Here is a 27301-nt window from a genome sequence, read left to right as displayed (position 1 = left end):
TCTCCTTTGGAATCCTCTGTAATGACTGATGACAAGGTTTTGGTGACCTTGTGCATAACCATTACGAGAGGATCAGTGCATATAATTTTAAATCTAACAGTTTTTGGTAAATGGTAGGAATTAGGAATTCTTACATTTACAATAAGGATTTGGGAATGTGAAATGAGCATCATTGGAATCATGTTCAATTGATCTATTTCACAAAGTAAAGATCATAGACAAACATAGTGTGCATACTTGGAGTATGGCATAACTATTGTTTAGAAAAACAAAGTGTACATGCTAGGAGCATGGGACGACTGTTGTTTTTGTTCAAGTATTAAGTTGATTATTTGAAACATTATACAATGAATAATGTGTAATCAATATGGTGATAAATAAAAGGTGGTTTTATTTATATTCAAAAGGGTTCTGAGACCATATTGGATTCGATTATTATTGTGTTTCACTTTGCATGTTTTGACTTCCAGAATAGCTAGGTTATTCTTTTTCAATGACTAAGTTATTTAAACACTCCACAGTCGTTCATATGTTGGAAGTAGGTATGAATTAAGACTGTCATGAATCGAGTTTGTAGATGGCTAAACGTGTTTAGACATAGCAATGGTTGCTACAACATTCATGAGTACTCATAAGTTATGAGTATTGGAATTAACCCACGCTCACTTGTATCACTTCATGGAATTTATCTCGAGTGATCGTGAGATGGTAATATCATATAAGTCTTCAAACCTAGAGATATGAGTTGTTACCTATGAGTTGGTTGTGCATTGATTGCACGTAAACGCATCAGTAACTTGATGTTATAAAACGTGCCTTTGTGTATAATTCAACAAGTAGTAGAAACAAGTATATGAGTCGAAGTTTATCTGTTCCTTCTAGTCCTTGGAGGATTAGAAGCGATATCTGGGCCCCTCGATGATTTTGTTTTGACCTATGTACCGGGCCCGGTCAGAACCTAATTGATGTGTTCAATTTAGTTCTTTGTCAAACAAATCGGAAATCGGGAAACAAACTGTTGGACAATAAGTACGACGTTGTTCCATGTATTTGTCCGGCTGATATCATGAGAACAGAGGATTATATGATCACTTATCTAAAATGGCGCTTCATAGTTCAACAGAGTTTTCGAGAGCTACGATTGCTGGTTGGTTCCTGAAGTAACATACGCAAATACAGTTATTAGACTTATCCAAGTGGGAGACTATTGGATAAGGTGTCTAAGTCCATAACTTATTTGGTATATACTTGACCCGACCCGGCATGGTCCATTTGGGTTGCACTTCACCCAAACTGTTTATGGATAATTTTATGAGAATTGTATACTTACGATTTATTAATATATTATAAGTTATAATATATTAATATAAAGTCATGTTATTTAATTAGTTTTAATCTTGAATTAATTATGAATTAATTTAGTGATTAAAAGGAAGACTAATTAAATCATGGGCTATTATATTTATATGGTGTGGGCTAATACTCATTTGTTAATGGGCTAAGCTTATGTGGAAGTCCATGGATGATCCATGGAGCTTTTAACCCATGGATCCTTGGAAAGGAAAAGACATGGGTTATTAGGGTTTCACCCTAACCATGCACACTATATAAACAAGCTCATGTTGCATGAAATAACACCCTAAGTGTGTGTGTAAGTGTGGTGGCCAAAATCAAGAGTTAGTATACTCTCTCATACATTTTCCAAGTTTGTGGTGATTTGTGATTTCCATTTTAGGCATTCACATTATTGGTGCTTGGCTCTCAAACTCCAAGGAATCAACAATCAACAAAAGGTATGTAATTCATCTAGTTCTTTTATGGTTAAAAGTACCCCATGCCATGCTAGATAGGTTATAAACCTTGGAAAATAATATTTTTCATGTATCTTAGACAAACATAGATCCAAGGTTTAATAGGGTTGCATGTACACTTAGAAAGTGTTAGAATGCTCAAAACCCAACACTCAGCAGCTTAAATGTTGATCTACTCTTTCAAAATAACTTGTATTCTCAGGTCACCAGTAGACAGGTATCGATGACCAGGTTTTGAGAGGACGGAGCATTTTCAAGACTCATCTTTTATTTTGATTCATATTCGGTTTCTTTCAAACTTTACACAGAACACACTTGTATTAAATTATATTACTAATGCAATGGATGATGTTGTTGCTTGTTTTACTACTGTGCATTGTTATGATACTGTACATGACGTCCTCCGCCCCCGAATGTTTCCGCCATTCTGGTTTGGGGGTGTGACATATATTCTATCTGTTTTCATTTAAATCATCGTCATCTTCTTATTATCTTTCTTTCTTACACATTCTAACATTCTCTTTTCTTCATTCTCATACTCTATAAATCTAATCTCTTCTTTCTGTTAGCTTACTCAACTACTCTTCTTCTTTACATTCTCTTCCATTCTAATCTTGCCCTCTCATCTCATGCACTTTCTTAGCCTCTTCTCAGGCTCGTCTAATGCTCTATACATACTCTACCTACTCTTTCTTTATCTCTCATACTCTTCTTCTTGCATTTTATTTCTTGTCCCTTACACTCATCACATCTCATACTCTATTTGTTCTTCTCATACTCTATGCATACCCTTCTCATATTCTTACTCTGCTCTTCACATATCTCTTACTCTTTGCATGCCTGTCCCATATTCTGCTCACACTTCATCTCTCTATTCTCAACTTCTCATGCTTCATCATTCTATTCTCATCAGACCCAAATGGTCCAATCTCACATGATAGCTTCATCTATCATGTAGGGGACAACATAACTCTAACATTACCGTGTACGCTCATCCAGACTTAGTCCCTTCACTAAGATCCCTCACGAATCCTTAGACATTCTTCTTCTTTTGAATCCCTCACAGATTCCTTACTCTTAACCCCTGACGAATTATATTTAAGTTCTTTTAAATAACTCTCTTAGCTTTTCCCACTCATGGGACCTTTCTTTTATCTTCTTTAACCATACACAATCTCATTTCTGCAAGAATTATCTATCTACATCCCCAAGGGGATCATACTCCTTTTCTCGTAGGAATCACACTCTTTATTCTTGGAGGAATCATACTCTTTATTCCCGAATGAATCTTTGTCCCATTCCCGATGGAATCATCTTTATACACTTCTCTAACTTTTTTATGTGACTCATCATATAGCACTTGTCCCATGAACATTCTATCTCTTTATCTCCTCAAGAGATCTTCTACTACTCATCTAGTACTAAACTCATTAATCACTTAATATCTATCTTCTTCTAACAACTCTTAGGTACCTAACATTATACCCTTCTCTTCTAACCATACATACTTTCATACATAGGATTATAGTACGTATAATCCTACTTTTTCCTCATCTACATCTTGTAGGTATTACTCACAATACCATTTGCCTCTACTCATACATACATGCTCTATTTATACGTACATGCTCAGATACATGATGTTAAACGTATAATCTCTTATATATTCTAAATATATGTACATGCTCGGATATATGCTTTTAGATGTATATTCATGATCTACCCCCATCTATCATCTTCTAGGTATTTAAAGATGCTCAAATACATGATTTTAATATAACACCTACAACTTACCATAGCATACATACATACATACATACATACATACATACATACATACATACATATAAATATGTAAACATTATGAAAAGAGAGAGTGCGAGTTATAACTCACCTTGTTAGTTAGTGAAGACTAACTGCTCCTTGGCTCCATTCTTTCGTTGATGCATCTTGATCCATCTTCTTTGCTCAAGACCTATTCATAGAACATATCAAGTTTTTTAACACTTGTCTTGGCCTATTAAGATCTTAATGACTCTCTTGTTAAAATGACCACTCAAGGGATCAATATTCTACCTTCTCATTTTATACTTCTAAATCTAACCCAGCCAATGAAATAAGCATCCTATACTATCTAATTCATTATTATCTAACATCTAATGCATCAATCATAACCTCACTAGTTAGGGTTCCAAATCCTAACTCTCAATGGGTTGATTTCACCATGTAAATCACTTCCCAAGCTTGATTAAAGCTTGTAAACACTCTCATCTACATCATAATTAAGCTATAGGTTGATCAGTTCAACAAATTTAACTAAATTAACACATTCACCATTAAAGCTCAAAGCTTGATAAAATGGAGAAATCTTTACCTTAATGGAGAGAGGATGATAATCATAGCAATCCACCATATCTAGCTTCCTTTGGCATCATCTTGGTGCCAAAATCCCCCCCCCCCATCTCTCAAACGATTTGGGAGAGTTTTGGTCCGAGAATGAGCATGTAACTCATTTAATTCTATTCTCTAGCCTCGTAACAGAGTCACGATCATATGTTTACCACGTTGTGGTGTACGTAAGTTGGCTATAGTCAGCCTCTGGCCGAGCTACGATGCCTTTCACCCACAACAATCTACTTTCACCAACACGCCGCGGTACCCCATAATACCATGTCGTGAGAAAGTACATTGCCTACCACTTACGACGAGATTTTTCTTGGATCTATATGCTCAAGAATCATTATTGAATGATATTGCTAATAACATGTGATCATATAGGTTCACACATTTATCAAGTTAATATTGCTAATAACATATGATCATATAGGGTCACACCTTTATCAAGTTGACACATTTTGAATATTTATTATTAATATGATTATTAATAAATAAGATCAACTCTTGTATTTAATTAGGAAATAATTATTGTTTTTGTATAATAATTAAAGTGAGTATAACTAGTTATTATATCATATAATATAATTTAATAAGTCATGTACAAAGTTTTGGACACTTTGGCTAACTTTAGATTTACTAGTTAGTTACCATTAGTTACCTTTATTAGGTTAAAGTAACTAGCAATTGATTTTTGTCTCCTTGTCCATCATATGATGAAGCATGAGAGGTTGCTTGTCAACCTCCCTCATTTGTCCCCCATGCCTCTAAAAACTAGTGATTACTTTAGATTATTATATGGTGTTTCTTTTTCTTTACATGGACTATAAAAAGAATGCACGGAGCTTGCATTTTGAAGCTAGTCTTTAGTCTCTTCTTCCTTTTTCTTTCACCCAAAACTGTATCATGTTCTACATGCTTCATTCTTGCTTTCTTTTGAAGACTTGTTGCAACTTTTGGTGACTTAAATTGCTTCTCCGTTGGTGCTTGATTATGGTAAGCACTTAAAGGCTTAAGAATTACTTTATATAATATGGGAACTAGCATTTCAAGTGCCTTACTCTTGATGGTGGATACATTATAGAGAAATTCTATTCTTGAATTTCTGCTATCTTCATCAACTCTCCAATTCCAAGTGGGATCAAAGGCTTCAAAGTTTATCTCTTAAATATCCTATGGTTGTTATTATCTTTCTAGTTCATGTATTTGGATCCTCTTGGTGGTTTTGTTAAAATGATTTAAAAATAAACTAATTATTTTTAATGTCTTCTGTTTGCCATTCTTAAATATGTTTTATAAATAAGATCGTTTTTAGTTATCAAAACCCATCAATTGTGACCCATTCTTCGTCACCCTCACTATGTCATGACAACCTCTTCACTACGACATGGTGGATGCTTGACAGCAGCCTTCATGGGTGTAATACCTTTGATTAGATGAAGAGGCCATCTCAAATTAGTATACTGGTCAGTTTGAAGATCGTGAGATTGAATTAGAACGAGAGAAAATACTTAAGCAAAATAGATGAGGGTGATGAACTAGGATTCTTCACGGATGGGTGTAATATATTAAGAGAGAGAGAGAGAGAGAGAGTAAGTGAGACAGATGAGATGTAAAATATGCTAAAAGACAACATTTGCAACTTTAGAAACACATACCAAAACCGCAAAAAAAAAGACAAAACTTTAAAAATGGTCCCTGTGGTTTCCGAAAATATCAAGTTTAGTCCTTAAGTTCAAAAAACCTCATGGATCGTCCCTGTGGTTTCAAAAATTTTAACAAATGGTCCTTTTCGTTAACTCCGTTAGCTTTTGGCCGTTAAGTGAAGGGCATTTCGGTCATTTCACTACTACAGGGACCATTTATGAAGTTTTGTCTTATTTAATATATATATATATATATATATATATATATATATATATATATATATATGTTTAATATAAAGGGGGCTCACCCACCCACCCATCTCTCTCTCTCTCTGTCTCTCTCTCTCTCTCTCCAACCAAGAAACCACCATAACCCACCACCCAAAACCACCCTTATACCTCCCTCTTCTGATCAAAAACGTCACCCCAAACACCACCTCAAATCTCCCTCTCATCTGTTTCTGCCTAGAAAAAGGAAGGAAGAGGTGGCATCCACCTTACTGCCACCAAACTGCCACCACCCCACCCTTCACTGCTACCACCGGAGAGCACATCCCCAACCCTTTGTTGTTGCTGTTTTCGATCACCACAGCTCTCTCCCTCATCCCATTTGTTTTCACTAGCAATTTTAAGCAAGAAAGAAGAAGCAGAAGGCCACCGAAGCAGCCTCCTACTGCCTAACGCCACCTCCTGTGTACATTCAGTTTAATCATGCAACAAAAAAATAAAATAAAACGGATCAAGCATATACAGCTGCGATTAGCATCAACGGGTACAATAAGTAGACCATGGAATTATCTAAGCTTTAGGAATCACTTGTACCTGAAACACACATGAAGATTATAAGATTGCTGAAGAGAAACAAGAAAGATAGAAAAAGGCCGGAGAATGTATGATCGATCCGATCGTGATACCTGGAGTAGTCTTAGAGGTAGAGGTGATGCATGAGATCGAGTTGACACGTTGACCACATCTTGCTGGTAATTCTTGGGCCTTAGTGACATTGATACCAGCATTCTCAACATTTTTAGTACCTTGATTGCTTATCATACTACACAAGCACTCTGGATTGGATTTTTATCACTGATTTCAATGGATCACAACAGCTATCAGGGGGATCCTGTCCCTGCCCACCCCTAAGCTACTTAGTGACCTTCTCCACACTCCCTTCATTGAATACAGTCGAAGGAAGCAAGAACAGGGCATCAGAAGACCACCAGAGTGGCCTCCTGCCACCCCATCGTTGTTCCAAATCACCGCCATCACCACCTGTGCGGCTGCTGCTACTCCACCACCATAAGTCCTCCTAAACCCTTCGTAAATAATAAACTCCAGTCGAGTTCCACATTCAAAGCCACGAAAATCGGTTTTTTTTTTCTCTGGTGCGATAACCTGAGAACGAAGAAGACGCAAGAGGATGTTTACCTCCTGCATAATCAAACTTGAATACAGAACGAGAGGGAAATCATCGACTTAAACTTTTGGTTTTTAAGCAAAATTACCTTCTCTCAGCACCAAAATCAACCAATTAATTTAGTTTGGTCGAGTCCGATTATCATTGATCATTCAATATAATCCTGAATTTGGTCGGCCGGTGAGATACGAACGAGAGGGAAATAGCAGTGGGTGGATATTTGGTTTCCTTGTGATGTTCATGAGACGGAAAAGAAAACGAGAGAGAGAGAGAGAAAGAGAGAGAGAGAGAGAGAGAGAGACCTTTAATATTAAATACATATTTTTTTATAAATAAGGCAAAACTTCATAAATAGTCCCTGTGTAGTGAAAAGACAGAAATGCCCTTTACTTAACGGCCAAAATTTAACGGTGTGAGCCTGAAGGACCAAATGTTAAAAGTTTTGAAACCACAGGAACGATCCGTGAGGTTTTTTGAACTTAGGGACTAAACTTGATATTTTCGGAAACCACAGGGACCATTTTTGAAGTTTTGTCAAAAAAAAAAGATGTGGTAAACTATAGTGACCAAATTTACGGTTTTTTACTTAATTTCAACCTTATAAAAAAAATTTGAAAAAAAATAATCACTAAAATAAAAGTTAGTAAAAATTTAATATGGAAGAAGATAATGTAGATTTTAAATGTTAGCAAATTGGGATTCTTAAACGCCTAGTTCCCGAGTTTTAGCAAAGAAAATAAGGAGAGAAAAGAAGAAAAAATAAAATAAAATAAATTTGTATTTTGTGTTCCTGAATTGGAGAGAAATGAAAGGAAAACTAAACATTTTATTATTTCTTTCCAAATCGGAAGGAAAGTTAGGAGGGAAAATGATCATTTCATTTCCTTCCGCTTCCTTTCATATTTTCTTCATTTAAGGGAGTATGGAGTCATTCCCTCCCAACCCACTCAATCCACTACCACAACAGTTTTTTTCTTTTTTTTATCTTTCCCAACCCACAACACACGAAACTCTATCTTTTTCAACCCACTCAATTAAAAAAATACAAAAAAAAACTAAAATACAAGTCTTAATTAGCAATAGAGCTATCGCTGGTACCTCCAAGATACCACTCCCTCTTGAGTGGGTTGGGAGGGTCGGGAGTTGTGGGTTGTTTAATTGGTTTTACTAACCAACTTTATCCTCTCTCCCTATTTTCTCTCTCTTGTTTTCTCTTGTACCATGTGTTTTAAGACTTGTATCTTTGATGTTTTGTATTTTTTTAATTGAGTGGGTTGAGTGGATTGAAAAATATAGGATTTTCATGTGTTGTGGGTTGAAAAAGATGAAAAAAAAAAGAGAAAAAAAAACTGATGTGAAAGTGGGTTGGGAGGGAATGACTCCCTCCTCCCTTAGGTTTTTTTCTCTCCCAACCCACTTCCACATAAGTTTTTTTCTCTCTTTTTTCTTCATCTTTCTCAACCCAGAACACATGTAAATCCTATTTTTTTCAACCCACTCAACTCACTCCATTAAAAAAATACAAAACAACTAAAGTACAAGTCTTAAAACATATGGTATAAAAGAAAAAGATAGAAAGAAAGTAAAGAGAAAATATGAAGCGGGTTAGTGAAACCAATTAAACAACCCACCACTCCCAACCTACTGAAGAGGGAGTGGTATCTTGGAGGTACCAGCGGTAGCTCTATTTCTAATTAAGACTTGTACCTTTGTTTTTTGTATTTTTTTTAATTAAGTGTGTTGAAAAAGATAGGGTTTTCGTGTGCTGTGGGTTTGAAAAGATGAAGAAAAAAAAAGGAAAAACTAATATGGTAATGGGTTGAATGGTTGGGAGGGAATGACTCCCTCCTCTCTAATGAAACTTGGGAACAACATATTCTTTTATTCTATTTTCACTTCGACTCATTTGTTTTCATTTCCCTCATTGAATTAAACTTGAATACAAGTGAAATATATGAGACAAAAAATATATAAAATAAAAAATAAAATTATTTACTACGATATCCTTTATTTAAGGGAAGTGATTCTTCCACGACTTTTTTTATCCCTCCACAGATTTTTATAGTAAAAGGACAGTTATGCCCTCATTTAAATTTGAAAAAATTAAAGAAAGAGAAATATCCCATGTTTCCAAAAGATGTCGACGATGAAATCCTTCTTCCTTCCTTCCTCCTTCTTCGTTGCTCCAAGCCTGCAGATCTCCGATTCTTTTTCTTGTGCAAATGTCTAATATCCGTTCAATTAATTCTAACGATAATTTTCACAGTTGATGATCTGTTCAGAGCGTATGATTCCCTATGTATGTGTTTGATTATATTAGGTCCCTGTGTATGTATCTTAACAAGCATCTCTAAAAGATTCATTCTGTCAACAAGCATGAGATTCTTAACATTAATATATTTTTTGAGTATGCATCTCTCTAATAGAAGATTTCTGGATAGTCATTTAGGTTGCGTTTAATTACGGAAAAACAATTTTCATTTTCCATTTTTCGTTTTCCCTTTTCAGTTTTTGTTTTTCGTTTTCAGTTTTCATTGGAAATTTAGAAAACGTGTTTAGTTAAAACTTATTCATTTTCATTATCAGTTTTAGAAAATTAGAAAACGCATTTAGATGTGTATATTTCTATCGGTTTTTATTTTTAGACGGTAGCGGTGGTAGGGTGGGGGCAGCGGCGAGGGTCAGTGGTGGTGTCGATGATGGCGACGGTGGTGGTGGTGATGACAAGCAGTGGTGGTGGTGGCGGAGGCAGTGGTGATACTGGTGATGGGGTAGTGGTGGTGGTGATGGTGATGGTAGGTTGGTGATTGTACTAGTGGTGTTGGGTGTGTGTTTGTGTTATGGGGGTGGGTGGGTGTGTGTGTGTGTGGGGGGTGTCTGTTTATGGGTGTGTGTGTGTGTGTTTGTGGGGGTGAGTGTGGTTGTGTGTGTGGTTATGTGTGTGTGAGGAGGGGGTGGTTGGGGGTAGGTGTGTGTTTGTGGGGGTGGTGTGTGTGTATGTGGGGGTAGGCTTTGGAATGGGTGGGTAGGGGTGTGGTGGGTTAGGGGTGTTAAGGTGGGGGTAAGGCACTGTTTGATATGTGTCTGACCAAGTCAGCTCATACATTTTTGGCTGACTCGGTCAGCTGAAAGTGTTTGATATGCAAAATTTAGGCGCCTGACTCGGAAAGTAGCGTCTGGCCGAGAAAGAAGTTGGCATAGAGCTGACTGAGAAAGGAAGCAAGGCTTTCCAATAGTACCATTTCCCTTGGATAAAAATTTGTGTGTATATGGCCCTAACAAGAATCAAACCCGGGTCTCCCTTATAGAAGGAATGGTGTTTACCAGCAAGCTAAATGGCTTTTTGTGTTTTAATCCCTAAAATAATATATTTAAAGTCTATTCTGCTCGAAGTTTTTGTATACACTATTATTATTATTATTATTATTATTATTATTATTATTATTATGATTATTATTATTATTATTATATATATTAAATCCAAAGGAGCTTAGGAATAGTATTCTTTTAGCCTTTAGGATTTTGCCACATAAGTTTGCTGAACTTGACACTTTTAGTCCCTAAAGTCAAAATTTTTACATTTTTTTCCTTTTGATTAAGTTTTTGTGCCTTAAGGTTTTTGTCACAAATCTTTAATGACTTTGACACTTTTAGTCCTTATATTCAAAGGTATTACATTTTGGTGTTTTTGCCACAATTCTTTAATGAATTTGACACTTTTTGTCCTTGTAGTCAAAAGTTTTACATTTTAACATAAAAAACACAAAAAAACCTCCTTTAAAATTTTGCCAACATATTTTCCCAACGTTAACAACTTTAATATTATTGCCACAACATTTTGGATTTTCTCCACCAGTGTCCCTTTTTTTCGTTGTACACTTTTGACATTTAATTTTAGGAGTTGTCGACTTTCTTCCCTATTTATGGTGATTTACAATTTCAGCACATATCTTTTAAAGTTTGCCGATTTTTTCCATATTACCCCAAAAGCGGCATAGCCGCGGGTTCTTTACTAGTTATTATTATTATTATTATTATTATTATTATATAGAGCATTAGGGTAAAATGGTCATTTTGTATCAGTCAGCACATTCAGTCAGATGTACAATCAAACAACATTGTTTCTTACTCAGTCAGAATTTATTACTCAGACATATATTTCCCAATCAGCACTTTCTCAATCAGAAACTATCAAACGGGGCCTAAGTGTGTCTTTATATTTTAGAAATATCTTGGAATTAGAAAAATATGGAAAACAATAATTATTGGTTTTTCAAAAAATTTCAACTTCTTTGTAATTTTAGAAAACGGAAAATTTTCATTTTCCATGAAAAATAGACGAACTAAACGCGTTTTCAAAATTCTCATTTTTCTTGGAAATTTTTTCCGGAAAACGGCTCATTTTTTTGCAACTAAACGCACCCTTAATAGCTCTATGTTTTAATGTTTCTTCATTGTCTTTTTCACATGAAGATCTTGAAAGAAATCTCTATCACTTTTACTCTATAAGTTAGAGCTGTTAACTCTAAATCCATCCATATCCTCCATGATTGTTATTTCGATGAACATCTTAAGTACAAATTAAAATAGAGAACTTACTCAGATCTCATATTGTGTTCTCTGTTGCAGGCAGAGATTCTTGTTCACTTTGAATACTTGCAGGCTACCCCAGGTTCACCAATCCCTACCCATCTGTCTCGCACCACCAACCATCACCGGTTACCATTACCATCCACAACCACCTATGAATCGAAATCATCGTTACAACTGCCAAAATCTTACCAATTCCAAATCCACAAAATGGATTATTTCTGCGACACGAATAAACCTCTTCAATTTACAATAAGCTTATCGAAATGAACTCCGATTTCTTCAAATTAAAGAAGCTTGAACTTGATCGTTTACTTGATTTATTTTACCATCGGCAATATAAATTATCTCCATGAACTTGGTAGGGTCGTTCTTGAGCTTAATCTTGCAATAACATTGCGAAGGAGGAGGAAGGAGGAGTAGCAGTAGCGCCCCTATCGATGAACTTAGATATGCATAGATACGAGGGAGACATAGAAATTGCACTATTGCAGGCGGGAAAATATCTTCTAGACCTATGTAAGGGATATCGATAATAAACATGCTATAACTAATCTCTTTGATAAATGAGGGTATAACTGTCATTAAACTTAAAATTTAAGTGGATTATAAAAATCTTCCGCGGAAGAATCAGCCCCTTTATTAAATTATGAAAGAGGCCGCTGAGACGGTGGAGTGGAGGTAGGAAAGACAACAATGGCAGCAGGTATAATTTCCCTCCAATTCCAACCGTCGATATTTCAAATTCCCCTCTATCCCTCATCATCTAAACCTAAAACCTTCAAACCATTAACACTCAGATCCCAAAAATCCGATGGAACCACGAAAACCCACGAAGATGGAATTCCGATTAACCTTGTCAAAACCCTAGCTCAGTTCAAATCCAGGCACAATTTCATCAGAGTCCTCGAAGTTTCCCGAAAGTCCGACCACCCTTTCGCCGGCTCCAGACTCCTGTTATTAGATGCCCCCGGCAACATTCACAGCATCTCCTTCCTTCTCAAACTACTCACCGGCACCTACTTCGACGTTTTCGCTACATTTCCACCCATTTTACCTCCCGGACCTTTGGGAATTCTCGGGTTTGGAGCCGGGTCTGCTGCCAAGTTAATATTGGAGCTGTACCCTCAAGGCGTAATCCATGGGTGGGAACTTGACCCGGCGGTGATTGGTGTTGGGAGAGAATATTTCGGACTCGCTAAGCTCGAAAGGCAATACCCAGATAGGCTTTTCATCTATGTTGGCAATGCGTTGAGTGCTAATGTTGATTCTGGGTTTTCAGGGTTGATGGTTGATTTGTTTAGTAAAGGGTGTTTGATTCCGGAGCTACAGGACCCGGATACTTGGATGAAGATGAAGAAGAAGTTGAGGGAAGGTGGGAGGATTATGGTGAATGTTGGAGGGAGTTGTGTGGAAGCAGAGGATTCTAGGAGAGATGGGAAAGTGATTATGGAGGAGACATTGAAGGCCATGGAGAAGGTGTTTCCAGGTGAGGTTCGTGTTCTGAATCTTGGGAGTAGGAAAGACGATAGCTCAATTGCCGTTACAGGGGGGTTGCCTGATTTGGATTTGTGGAAGGAGAATTTACCAAAATCTTTGAGGTTTTATGTTGATATGTGGAATCCTTATATTGTTGTCTAATCAGTGGTGATATATTTTTTGCATGTAACCTGTTCGACGAAATGCATCACAAATTATTCTACACACACCCATCGGTTTCTTTTCATGTTGTATTTAGGCTCTTCCAGCGAATGCTCACTCCCAAAACCCAGCCCATAAATCTGGCTTCATGTGTTGATGATCTTGCAAAAGTTGTGTGATATATTTAGGTCCCGTTTGATACGCATATTTCCAGGTCCAAACAGATCTTTCCGGCTGAATGGACCGGAAAGACTGTTTGATTTGCACAAAAAAAATGGTCTTTTCCGGTACGATATGTCTTTCCCAGAAAGCCCTAAAATCATATCTTTCTGGCTGAATGGGCTGAAAAGACAATTATGCACCAAACCCCGCCTCTTTCTTTTTTTCTTGGATTATTAATTTTTTTTAAATAACTTTTTTTAAATTTATTTTTTTTGAATTATTACTTTTTTTCATCATTCAGCACAGTCAATCAGATGTACAATCAAACAGCATAGTTTCTTTCCCGGTCAGAAAACTTTTCCAGACAGCACTTTACCAGACAACACTTTCCCAGCCAAAAACTATCAAACGGGACCTTAGTCTACTATTATTCTTTCAAGACACGCAATCGGATAAATATGTTTCTTTACAAGAGACGGATTTTACCCATGTAACCAAGTATCCAAGATATACCTATGTAATTTGATAAATCTTTTTTGAAATATATAATTTATAAAACTACAAAAATATACCGAACTTTTTACTTATTTTGTAATTAAACTTGGTATAACTTTTTAGAATAATTCTAAGGCTATGTTTATATGTTTGGCGTACTGGATGAAAAGTTAGCTGTTAGCTGAAAATCTAGCTGATAAATAGAAAGCTAGCTGATAGATAAAAAATTAACTGATAAAAAATGACGTTTGTTAAAACCAGCTGAAAAACTAGCTGAAAGATGTAAAATTACATAAAAGAGCATTTAAGAGAATGTGTTTCTATAATTAATTAAGAGATATATTTGAAATTTTTTAAAAATGCTCATTAAAAACTAGTCTAAGTAGCTAACATGGAGGTTTAAACTAACAACTAACTAAGAGATCTTGGTTTCAATCCCAAAGAAATGAGAAAAATATATAATTATTTGTCGTTTCAAAAAAAAATTAGCTTTTTAAAAAGCTAGCTTATAAACTACTGTTTGGTTTGCCGACAACATAAAAAAGCTCGAAAAAGCTTATCAGCTAGTTGTGGCGCGTCAAACACAGTCTAAATCTACCATTTGTATCCACACGGAACTATATATGCTTACCTCTACAATCATTTAAAAGGAAAGATATTCCAACATAAAATAGATGTAATATCCGATCAATCTTATACTTAAGTATCGCACAAAAGAAGATATCAAAATACATAATTATAATAGGCACAAGAGTTCCTAAGGTAGTGTATCCATATCACGATATTAGATCCTTAAATGAATTCTTATAATCTAAAAAGGGTTACAGAGTAACTATATAATCATAATCTTTCTTTTCTAATAAATGAATAAATTTATTTTTCTATTGACAAATTTCATAATATTAGAAATCCTTATTAATATTATATGTCACCTATCATGCCAAATGTCAACCTATTAATTCTCCATTTTAAATTTTAAATTTTAAAATTATCACTCAAATTACATTACATTAAATTAATAACATTAGAATAAAAAATAAAATAAAATTATATATATATATATATATATATATATATATATATATATATATATATATATATATATATATATATATATATAGGTTTAGGTTCTATGGAAAACAAAAAACCTTAAAAAAAACTCTAAAAATCATAAAAATGCATAAAAAAAATACTTAGAGATCACAAAACTTTTTTTTGAATTTTTTTATGAAAAAATCACTGCTTTTAATACAAAATCGCTGAATTTTTTTTTGAAAAAAAAAACCTCTTTTTTTATATAAAAAAAATTGATTTTTTATTTTTTTTCAGCGATTTTATTAAAAAAGTTGCGATTTTTTCATAAAAAAATTCAAAAAAAAGTTTTGTGATCTCTAAGTATTTTTTATGCATTTTTATGCATTTTTAGGGTTTTTTTAGGGTTTTTTTGTTTTACAAATAACTCTTCCCTATATATATATATATATATATATATATATATATATATATATATATATATATATATATATATATATATATATATATATATATATATATATATATATATATTATATGTCACCTATCATGCCAAATGTCAACCTATTAATTCTCCATTTTAAATTTTAAATTTTAAAATTATCACTCAAATTACATTACATTAAATTAATAACATTAGAATAAAAAATAAAATAAAATTAATATATATATATATATATATATATATATATATATATATATATATTATAAGGTGATATAATTTCATATATTTATTTAAATCAACGATTATAATTTTATATAACTAAAAAAAATATCTTAATTAAAAATTTATTAAAATAATTTATTTAAAATAATTGATTAATAACGTTAAGTTGTTATTAAGAAAGTTTAATTATGTAACATCCCGTTATTTTCAATATTGTAAAAGTCAACTCAAGTCAAACCCATCAAATAAAAGTCAAACTTAGTGAATTATTATTTTAATAAAGTTAAAATAAATATGTTTGATACATTTAAACACTTGATAAAGTGTTGTATAAAATAGAAGCTAAAATCACCCAAAAACCGAGAAGCCTCACTTTTTCTTCTTCTCCTCGGACAGCAAACACTCTTCGGGCCGCAAACGGTTCGCGACCGCAAACCATTCGCAGCCGTAAACCCTTCGCAGCCGTGAACTCCCCTCGCAGCCACAAACCGGCGATCTTATCTCCTCGGGAAACTTTTACAGCCACAATCTCTTATGTATATATATGTGTTTGACTGATTTTCCTTCATTCTACACTTCCCAGCCGAAAACTCAAGAATTCTCTCTCAAGTATCATCAACCGAAGACCTCATCTCTCCTCAAGGACATGAGAAACTATTGGATTAGTGTCTAAGTCCATAAATATAATTGGTATGTACTTGACCCGACTCGGCATGGTCCATTTGGGTTGCATGGCATCGGAACATTTGGATAGACCGTTTGTGAGAAGAGGACATTTGTGACATATTAATATATTATAAGTTCTAATATATTAATATGAAATCATGTTATTTAATTAGTACTGATCAAGAATTAATTTGGACTTAATTTAGTGATCAAAAGAGACTAATTAAATATATGGGGATTGATTGTGTAAATCATTCATTCTTATATATGTGGACTTATGATCCATGATTCCTTATGTTGGGTTTAACCCATATGGTGACCCGTGGATACTCCATGGAGGTTAAAACCCATGGAGCATAAGGAATGGGTAAAGTCATGGGTTACATGGTGTAACCCTAATGTACACACTATATAAGGACCCCTTTAGCTCAAGAAATGGGCACTAGTGTAACATATATGAGGGCTAGCCGATTTGAGCATGAGTGTCTTCTTCTCATGGTTATTCCAAGTGTTGATGATGTTGTGTGAACCATTTAAGGTGTCACACTTGGGGCACTAGGCTCTCGAGCTTCATGGAGTCAAGCTACATCAACAAGGTATGTATTTTATCCATTTTATTACCCAAGTATCAAAGATTGTATGCTAGTTAGGGTAATACCTTGGAATATTCATATTTGCATGTATAATAGAGAAAACATGGATCCAAGGTATTTAGGGTTGCATGTACACTTAGGAGTGTTAGAATGCTCAAAACCCAACAATGGTATCAGAGCCTAGGCTTGTTCTCTTGTTATACTTGCAAAATTGGCTGAAAAATCGAAGTTTGTTGTTGTCTGAACAGCAGACTCGCCGAGTCCATGAAGGGACTCGACGAGTCCAAGGCAAAACTCATCCAACTCGCCGAGTTGGTTCATGCAATCGACGAGTTGGACCCCCAGTGTAACATACACGTCTTGAGATCGTGTTTTATATAAATAATATTATGAAATATTATGTGATATTGAGTATTGAGTTCTAACAGATAGTTTTTACTAGAAATAAGGTAAAACTATGTTTAGAATCACTCATAAACTATTGGAAGTCTTATGAGATTCCAATTAAAAGCTAAATAGTGAAATTTAGCGAAAATAAAAAATTTGAAATAAGTAAAATTTTATTATTGAAAGTTGTAGATAATCTCGTTAGAAACACGTAGGCGAAAACCTCGTCGAAATCCGAGTTATAACGAAGAAGTTATGACCAATCGAAGATCCGCGATAAAACCGGCACGGTGTCGAATGACGTAAAAAGTGAGTTTTTGATAAACTACTTTTTAGCCTTAGTGATCTAAATGAAATTCGTAGTATTCGTTAAACCGAGAAGTTTGATAAAAAGAACGTCAAAATCTGACTTCGTATGAGGAAGTTATGATTTTTACAAGTTTCAACTTAGTAGTAGACAGCTAAAAACTCGAATTTTAGATCGAGTGATTTTTAGCCGACACAAACTAAACGAGAATCGAAGGTCTCGTCATTAGTAGTACAACGGTAAAAAGTCTGACGAAAACGGACGTCGGATGAAGAAGTTATGAATTTTTAACGGATTTACCAGTCCCGGTCTGTTAAAAATAATAATATAAAAATAAATCAAAATTTTCCGACGAAGTCTAAACGAAAGTTGTAGAGCATAATTTTCTCTACGCGTGCATATAAAGAACGTCAAAAACGGAGTCCGTATGAGGAAGTTATGGATTCTACAAGATTGGGCACATTTTTCGAGAAATTTCGCATGAATAGTGATTGCCACGTCACCCTCGCTCGGAGTTGGCCACGTGTCCGAAGCTGCTGCGTGGCATGTCCGAGAAGCGACGCGTGTCGCACAGGTTTTCGAAGGGCCACGTGATCCTCGCATGCCACACGTGATCCGACCCTCGTGTTGGCTCCTGATTCGACCAAGGCTCCTGACCCGATCCGAAGATGTAGACGCGTCACCTGACCAATCCGAGGCTCGCACCTGTCCGTCCGAGCCTCGCCCTGCTGCCACCTATTCCGAGCCTCGCAGACAGCTGTTCTCTTCCCCTCGCTTCGGATCCGAGGCTCGCACCTATATAAGGGGTGCAAGACCTCTCGGGTAAATGTTAGAATTTTGCCCTTTTTCACCCCTTAGCCTATATTTCTTACATTCCGACTTCCCCGAAGCCCCGGTATTTATTCCAAAGCCCGAAACACGCCCCGAGATTCCCGAGAAGCCCGAAAAATTTATTTTTTCGGTTTCGAAGCCCAACCCTCGCAGGGCCCGGTTTTCAAGAAAACTCCCGGTTTTCAACGAAGAAAGTCATATTTAGAGCCGAAGTGCTGCCCAAATTATTATTTTGACCCCCGGTTAATTCACGGTGAGTTTAATATGTAGAAACAATTGTATGTTATGTGTTATATGTACTATGTGTTTTTCCATGTTATCATCTCGAGTTGTTGTATCGGCTATTTTTATAGCAAGGCTGTACCTCTGACTTGAAGTGTATGACATAGGCATCACTTGGGTATTGGTATGAACCGTTGACCATAAAGTGTATGACATAGGCATCACTTTGATTTCGGTAGAATGTTATTCCTAAGTATTTTCCCGTGTTATTTTTATTTCTGCTATTTATGATAGCAAAGCTATACCTTTGACCATGTGATCAGTTTAAGAACTCAGATTCACAGTGGTACTGGTATGTAGCCTCTGGCCATGTAGAGCATGTCCCCCAGTAAGTGAATGACTCTATTCTATGGCATTGGCATATCGTTAGACAGGGCGTGAAAACCTAAAATCTACCTTAATGTTAATCAGAAATTGTTTGTCTTCAGTGCCATTTGGGCCGAAGCGTTATTGATGTTTATCAAGTATGGAAATTGTTATATCTCATTGATTGTATATCTTTGAATCGAGTCATTGATTGATATGGAAAGCTTATCACATTATGCCTTTGTTGTTCCTTGCTCCTATTTGCTTCTGCCATATTGGTATATATATGGCATAACGTTATATTGTATCTATTATTGAACTCACTAAGCGTTATCGCTTACCCCTCCCAATGTTTTAACATAATGCAGGCAATAAGCACCCAGTATAGTTGGAAGACTTAGAATAGTTGTAATATTATTTTTGTATTTTGGTTTAGGTTTGTATAGATTTACAATATCCTGGGTAGTCATGTAAAATCTCAAAACATAGTCGGTTTGTATCCAATCTTTTGTAATGACTTTATCAATGTAAAAATATTGTTTTATGAATATGCATGTAGCATGTTTTGGAGTAACTATATTGTCAAGTATGAAAGTTTGGGTCTTTCAGAAATATGAAAGTATAGAAAGGGGTTCTTTCAATCATGGTATCAGAGCAGTGGTTTAAGTGAACTAAATTCCATGGATTGGTATTTAGACTTAAACTATTGGAAGTTCAATATATGAACTGAATCATTGTAAATATATGGATACAAACCATAGGAAATACTTAAGTGGGGTATTGGGTAGTGATAAACCCTAGTATTCTAAGATATTAAGTTACTTCAAAATTTTTAGAGAATTAGTATATATGAACTAGGAATTTTGAGAATTTCTTGATTTAAACATGAATTGTTAAGTGAAGATGATACAACATGTATCTGGTATATTTTAGGTTGAATACCTAATGGGGTAAGCACTAGAATATTAAGAGGAGATATGCCTTATATTCTATTAAATGCTAAATGATAAGTAAATATAGCATGCATTAGGTTTCATACCTATATTGCTATTATTTGAGAAAGTTTAAGGTCTGTTGCCGACCTTGGTTTAGAAAATTTTATGTTTAGAATTCTAAGAATTTTCGTAATAGAATTTACATGAAATTTTTCGAAGTAATAAAGATACTTATGATAATTGATATTGATAAGTTTATTGATAAACGATCGAAGGATATCGTGAAATAATAAATATGAAGTGTAATCGTAAATAGTGTATTAATACCAACAGAGTGGTATTATGCATTTAAAATATGTAAGATAATATAATAACATCTTTGGAAGAAAGATGTGCGTTTGAAATACATTTGGATAAGATAAATGTTTTGGCATAACCGATGAAGTTGTTCCACCGCTGTCCAGATTAAAGCAGTGATTGTTTATAGAGTCGGAAGAACCGAGGGTGGTGATAAATACTTTAACAGTATTGACATTAATATAGTACAAGATTTAGAAGAATTAAATGAAGATCAAAGGAAAGGCTAATGAAGTTTTTAGACTTATTAGGCCAAGACTTTGTGATGAAGTATGTAGTTCGAGTAGTAACCCTATACAGGATGCTCAGACTTAGTATTTAATAATACTGAGTGATGATTGACTTCTATCACATCCTTATGGAAGTTCCATTGTGTGTTAAGCCGACTTTAACATACAAGATTGGGATAGTGAAATAGGTTATTTGGTTGTGAAAAGGCTGAGTGGCTTACTTGTTAGAGTAAGATAGAGTATTTAGTTGAAGAAGATATACACTCATATTATTGTATGAGAAGAAATGTTGTAGTTAGAAATAACAGAGAATCAAGTTGAAGCTAGTAGAGCTTGCTGAGATGCAGCTATAATGTAGACTTCTTAGGATAGACTCCTATGAAGCAGACTTAAAAGATACAACCATGAGAAGAAGACTTACTCAGATACAGGAATGACGATGTCATGAAAGGATAATGAAACCAACAAATATGCATGATGGTTTGCATGAGTTAGAAGATGATGTAAGTAGTTGGAAACTATTTGTTCTTACACTGCTAGAGGAAATTTTGGGTGTAGTATGTCTTGCAGAGTAGACACTACCCGAGAAAGAATTTATATGAAGAAATGGAAGTAAAGTTTCTATCGACCTATGGAAAAGTATTAGGATATATTAAATCGAGCATGTGCATGAGAAGAATTTTAGAAGGCGAGTATAAGTAATCCAATATATGTTTGATAGAAACGCGAAAACCCTAGTTGAGTCTAGGAGAAATTGTTGTATATACTTGTTTGAACACACTCAGGTGTGAAAAGTTGCTTTGTGAAAACTTTTGAATGGTGACTTGGGAACTGCGAGACAATACTTGGGACGAGTATGAGTAGGTGTGAATAGTAGTAGAGGCCTATACTACTGGAAGCACAGGACTCACACTTGGATCAGGAAAAGTCACAAGGTTACCAAGAAGCTAGTAAATGATTCCATTTTATTCATGTGTGTCGTTACCTTCGTTTCGGTAATGACTAAGGAATTAAGTATCGTTCAAATCTTAATGTCATAAAGAATCGAGTCCGATTAGTATAAATCCGCGAAAGGAGTTGATTGGTTCAGAGAACCATGTCTTATATAGTGACGAAACTTCAGTAGGAATACTGAAGAAGTAAATGGTCGAGGTAGTCGATATAAATATAACAATCTTCATTAAAGATTTGAGCAATCATTAGCCAGAGATGTGACTTGCTATGTGGTGTTACTGGCCACAAGAAATGTTTCCGCCCTATTCTTACTAGTCAAATGACGGGGAGTCAAGTTTCCGTTCAACAATCAAAGAGTACTCCAACTAAAAAGGAGGAGGTGCCAAAAGCTAAGAGATGTATATGTCCGAAAGCACGAATTAGAGATACGTGGTGCTATTCTTTCTATTCCGAAGCATCCACGTGTTGATCAAACTCTTTTTGTTTTCTTTATTCCATCAGCTTGATTTATTCGATCTGATTCTAATACAAGATTTTGGTTCGTTATGTGTCTTGTGCGTTATAAAATCAAAGGTCATTAGAATAAGACCATACGAGTTGTTGATATAGCAAAAGTAAAGACCTTATCTTGGGTTTAGTCTATAAACCAAGAAGGAGCAGGAGTTTGCAATGAGAATTGAGTTTTAACTCAAAGATTAGGATCGAAGGCCCAATAGAGAATGATGAGCGGGTGCAGGTTTGAGCACCGCTAGTAATTAAGAAGTTTGAAGAGTTTGACAATCGCTTGGCAAACCAAAAGTTAAATATCGTACATTTTAGATTACCACAGAGGAAGTAAGTTAGGACTCGAATGTTGTGACTAGTAATTTTCTCGTAAACTTTAGATCTTCTCACATCTTATTTGATTATGATGCCTCAGATTCTTTCGTGCATTATAAATTCGCACATTCTTTTCAAATTGCTTCTTACGCAATTGTCCAATCATTTCATATAGATAACATAGGAAATATATTATTACTTGCTGATAAAGTCTATAGAGATAGTGTTATAGGAATTGGAAGGTATAATCTTCCTGCTAACCTAATTCCTATCTTTGATATTATTCTCGACATGGATTGGTTGTTAAAGAACTACGCAGATCTCTTGTGCTACGAAGAGATGATATGCATCCCTATCGAAAGGGAAGATTCTATTTAGGTCTATGGTGAAAAAAATAAATTTCTTTCTTAAAAAAAAAAACTCGTAAATTTATGTCGAAGGGATATTCTACTTATCCGGCTTATACAGTTAATACCTTGAAAGAGGAGAAGAAAACTGTGAATGATAGCCTTTGGATAATTATCGACCGACTGAATAAGAGTGCATATTTTCTCGCCATATGTACAACGGTTCTAATGGAGAAATACGCACAAGCTTATATAGACGAAATTGTGACGAGACATGGTGTGCCACTAAAGATTATTTCCAATCGTGATACTCGCTTCACTTCTCACTTTTGGGCGAGTATGAAAAGTGAATTGGGACCTCGAGTTACTCCCAACACAACTTATCATCCCCAGACAGATAGTTAGACGGGGAGAACAATCCAAGCAGTAGAAGATATGCTTCGTGCATATGTCTTAGAGTTCGGTAGTAAATGTGAACACCCTTATGTTGGCGTGACATAGGACAGAAGATCCTTGGAGGCCCTGAAATGATTCAAGACACCACCGACAAGATTCAAATTGTACGAGAAAGAATGAAAGCCGCCCAGGATCGACAAAAGTCCTATACGGAAAAGAGGAGACGACCAATAGAATTCCAGGTGGGGGATTTCGTAATGTTGAAGGTATCCCCATGGAAAGGTCTTATGCGATTTGGAAAGAAAGGAAAATTATGTCCTAGATTTGTTGGTCCTTTCAAAATCCTCCATAGGATTGGTAAACAAGCATACCGCTTGGAATTGCCTAAAGATTTGGCAGGTATTCACGATGTCTTCCATGTGAGTTATCTGCGCAAATGCTTGAGCATCTATGATGAAGTAGTTCCATTATCCGAGGTGAAACTGGATAATAAGTTAACTTATGTAGAAGAGCCTGAAGAGATCGTAAACGAAAGAACGACTAAGCTACATAATAAAGAAGTAGAGTTGGTGCTTGTCAAGTGGAAACACCATCGAGGCCCGAACTATACTTGGGAAAATAAGAATGAGATAAGAGCGAAATACCCCCATTTATTTTAATCGATGTAATTTCGGGGACGAAATTCTCAAAAGGAGGAGGTATTTGTAACATACACGTTTTGAGATCGTGTTTTATATAAATAATATTATGAAATATTATGTGATATTGAGTATTGAGTTCTAACAGATAGTTTTTACTAGAAATAAGGTAAAACTATGTTTAGAATCACTCATAAACTATTGGAAGTCTTATGAGATTCCAATTAAAAGCTAAATAGTGAAATTTAGCGAAAATAAAAAATTTGAAATAAGTAAAATTTTATTATTGAAAGTTGTAGATAATCTCGTTAGAAACACGTAGGCGAAAACCTCGTCGAAATCCGAGTTATAACGAAGAAGTTATGACCAATCGAAGATCCGCGATAAAACCGGCACGGTGTCGAATGACGTAAAAAGTGAGTTTTTGATAAACTACTTTTTAGCCTTAGTGATCTAAATGAAATTCGTAGTATTCGTTAAACCGAGAAGTTTGATAAAAAGAACGTCAAAATCTGACTTCGTATGAGGAAGTTATGATTTTTACAAGTTTCAGCTTAGCAGTAGACAGCTAAAAACTTGAATTTTAGATCGAGTGATTTTTAGCCGACACAAACTAAACGAGAATCGAAGGTCTCGTCATTAGTAGTACAACGGTAAAAAGTCTGACGAAAACGGACGTCGGATGAAGAAGTTATGAATTTTTAACGGATTTACCAGTCCCGGTCTGTTAAAAATAATAATATAAAAATAAAGTCAAAATTTTCCGACGAAGTCTAAACGAAAGTTGTAGAGGACAATTTTCTCTACGCGTGCATATAAAGAACGTCAAAAACGGAGTCCGTATGAGAAAGTTATGGATTTTACAAGATTGGGCACATTTTTCGAGAAATTTCGCATGAATAGTGATTGCCACGTCACCCTCGCTCGGAGTTGGCCACGTGTCCGAAGCTGCTGCGTGGCATGTCCGAGAAGCGACGCGTGTCGCACAGGTTTTCGAAGGGCCACGTGATCCTCGCATGCCACACGTGATCCGACCCTCGTGTTGGCTCCTGATTCGACCAAGGCTCCTGACCCGATCCGAAGCTGTAGACGCGTCACCTGACCAATCCGAGGCTCGCACCTGTCCATCCAAGCCTCGCCCTGCTGCCACCTATTTCGAGCCTCGCAGACAGTTGTTCTCTTCCCCTCGCTTCGGATCCGAGGCTCGCACCTATATAAGGGGTGCGAGACCTCTCGGGTAAATGTTAGAATTTTGCCCTTTTTCACCCCTTAGCCTATATTTCTTACATTCCGACTTCCCCGAAGCCCCGGTATTTATTCCAAAGCCCGAAACACGCCCCGAGATTCCCGAGAAGCCCGAAAAATTTATCTTTTCGGTTTCGAAGCCCAACCCTCGCAGGGCCCGGTTTTCAACGAAGAAAGTCATATTTAGAGCCGAAGTGCTGCCCAAATTATTATTTTGACCCCCGGTTAATTCACGGTGAGTTTAATATGTAGAAACAATTGTATGTTATGTGTTATATGTACCATGTGTTTTTCCATGTTATCATCTCGAGTTGTTGTATCGGCTATTTTTATAGCAAGGCTGTACCTCTGACTTGAAGTGTATGACATAGGCATCACTTGGGTATTGGTATGAACCGTTGACCATAAAGTGTATGACATAGGCATCACTTTGATTTCGGTAGAATGTTATTCCTAAGTATTTTCCCGTGTTATTTTTATTTCTGCTATTTATGATAGCAAAGCTATACCTTTGACCATGTGATCAGTTTAAGAACTCAGATTCACAGTGGTACTGGTATGTAGCCTCTGGCCATGTAGAGCATGTCCCCCAGTAAGTGAATGACTCTATTCTATGGCATTGGCATATGGTTAAACAGGGCGTGAAAACCTAAAATCTACCTTAATGTTAATCAGAAATTGTTTGTCTTCAGTGCCATTTGGGCCGAAGCGTTATTGATGTTTATCAAGTATGGAAATTGTTATATCTCATTGATTGTATATCTTTGAATCGAGTCATTGATTGATATGGAAAGCTTATCACATTATGCCTTTGTTGTTCCTTGCTCCTATTTGCTTCTGCCATATTGGTATATATATGGCATAACGTTATATTGTATCTATTATTGAACTCACTAAGCGTTATCGCTTACCCCTCCCAATGTTTTAACATAATGCAGGCAATAAGCACCCAGTATAGTTGGAAGACTTAGAATAGTTGTAATATTATTTTTGTATTTTGGTTTAGGTTTGTATAGATTTACAATATCCTGGGTAGTCATGTAAAATCTCAAAACATAGTCAGTTTGTATCCAATCTTTTGTAATGACTTTATCAATGTAAAAATATTGTTTTATGAATATGCATGTAGCATGTTTTGGAGTAACTATATTGTCAAGTATGAAAGTTTGGGTCTTTCAGAAATATGAAAGTATAGAAAGGGGTTCTTTCACCCAGACAGCATATCTTCGACTGTTTTGGCTAGAATTGGACTAGGAACATTACCCTAAGCTGTTTTTCAACTTATAAACCTTATTTTGATGTGGTATTGTTCATGCTAATCCAATTTCAAAGATAATTGTCAATAGATTCATGTTTTGTTTTAGTTTAATGGTTAGGCTAATTACATGAAAAAGTTTGATTGAAGTATCTTGTTCTTATGAGTTGCTTAGATTAATAGGAATGTTATGTGAAATTGTAGTTTTCAATCTAAATTAATCTAAGAGTTGATTCTAAAATGTGTTTTTGTAACTTGTCATCAAGTTATATGAAAAGTCACATTTAAGATTCATAAAACTCATAAATATTTCCATAGGTTATGAATAAAGAAAAGTCATATTCTTTTAATAGTTTAAAGTCTTCCATAACTTGTCCTCAAGTTATGGAACTTGAAGAGTTTTTTGAATTAAAACTACTTTAAACACATAAGTTATGGAATTGAAAAGTTTTTGAATAGTTCAAAACTTGCCCTCAAGTTTTGGAATTTGAAAAGTTTTCTTTCATGAATACTTTAATTCCAAATTAAGCCCTTAGGATTTTGAAAGTTAAAATTCAACCCTTATACTTTATAATATTATAATTTAATAATATATATATATATATATATATATATATATATATATATATATATATATATATATATATATATATATGTATAAGAGCAAGCAGGGGCGGAGCCAGAATTTTACAATAAAGGGGGCTTACATCATAATAAGGTTAACCAATATTTTATAACCGGATAATGTAATATAGTCTATAATTTAAAGGAAAATTTGAGATAAAAATTAATACATAATTTGAATATCTAAAAAAAATTAATATATGCATACCGACCGTGTCCAAATAAAAAAATTTAATGATAAAAAGCAATAGAAAAATTAAAAATAAACCTAAAAGTA

The 27301-nt window shown here is 35.2% G+C and overlaps 1 protein-coding gene across 1 annotated transcript; it reads left to right on the top strand.

The window, feature by feature from the left end:
• The first annotated feature begins 12498 nt into the window (after positions 1–12498).
• LOC145107634 (S-adenosyl-L-methionine-dependent methyltransferases superfamily protein) lies at positions 12499–13561 on the top strand. The gene has a single exon (XM_079044568.1). The coding sequence runs from the start codon at positions 12552–12554 to the stop codon at positions 13494–13496; it is 945 nt and encodes a 314-aa protein (XP_078900694.1). The 5' UTR covers positions 12499–12551; the 3' UTR covers positions 13497–13561.
• The last annotated feature ends 13740 nt before the right edge of the window (positions 13562–27301 follow it).

This window comes from Lactuca virosa, chromosome 4 (assembly GCF_052849685.1).
Source record: "Lactuca virosa cultivar CGN04683 chromosome 4, Lactuca_virosa_CGN04683_v6, whole genome shotgun sequence".
Taxonomy (NCBI): Eukaryota; Viridiplantae; Streptophyta; class Magnoliopsida; order Asterales; family Asteraceae; genus Lactuca; species Lactuca virosa.
Note: the sequence above shows the minus strand (reverse complement) of the source record. Positions and strands in the feature narration are given on the sequence as shown.

Excerpts from the sequence above, each read along its gene's own strand:
- LOC145107634 (XM_079044568.1), top strand. The coding sequence starts at position 12,552 with ATGGCAGCAGGTATAATTTCCCTCCAATTCCAACCGTCGATATTTCAA.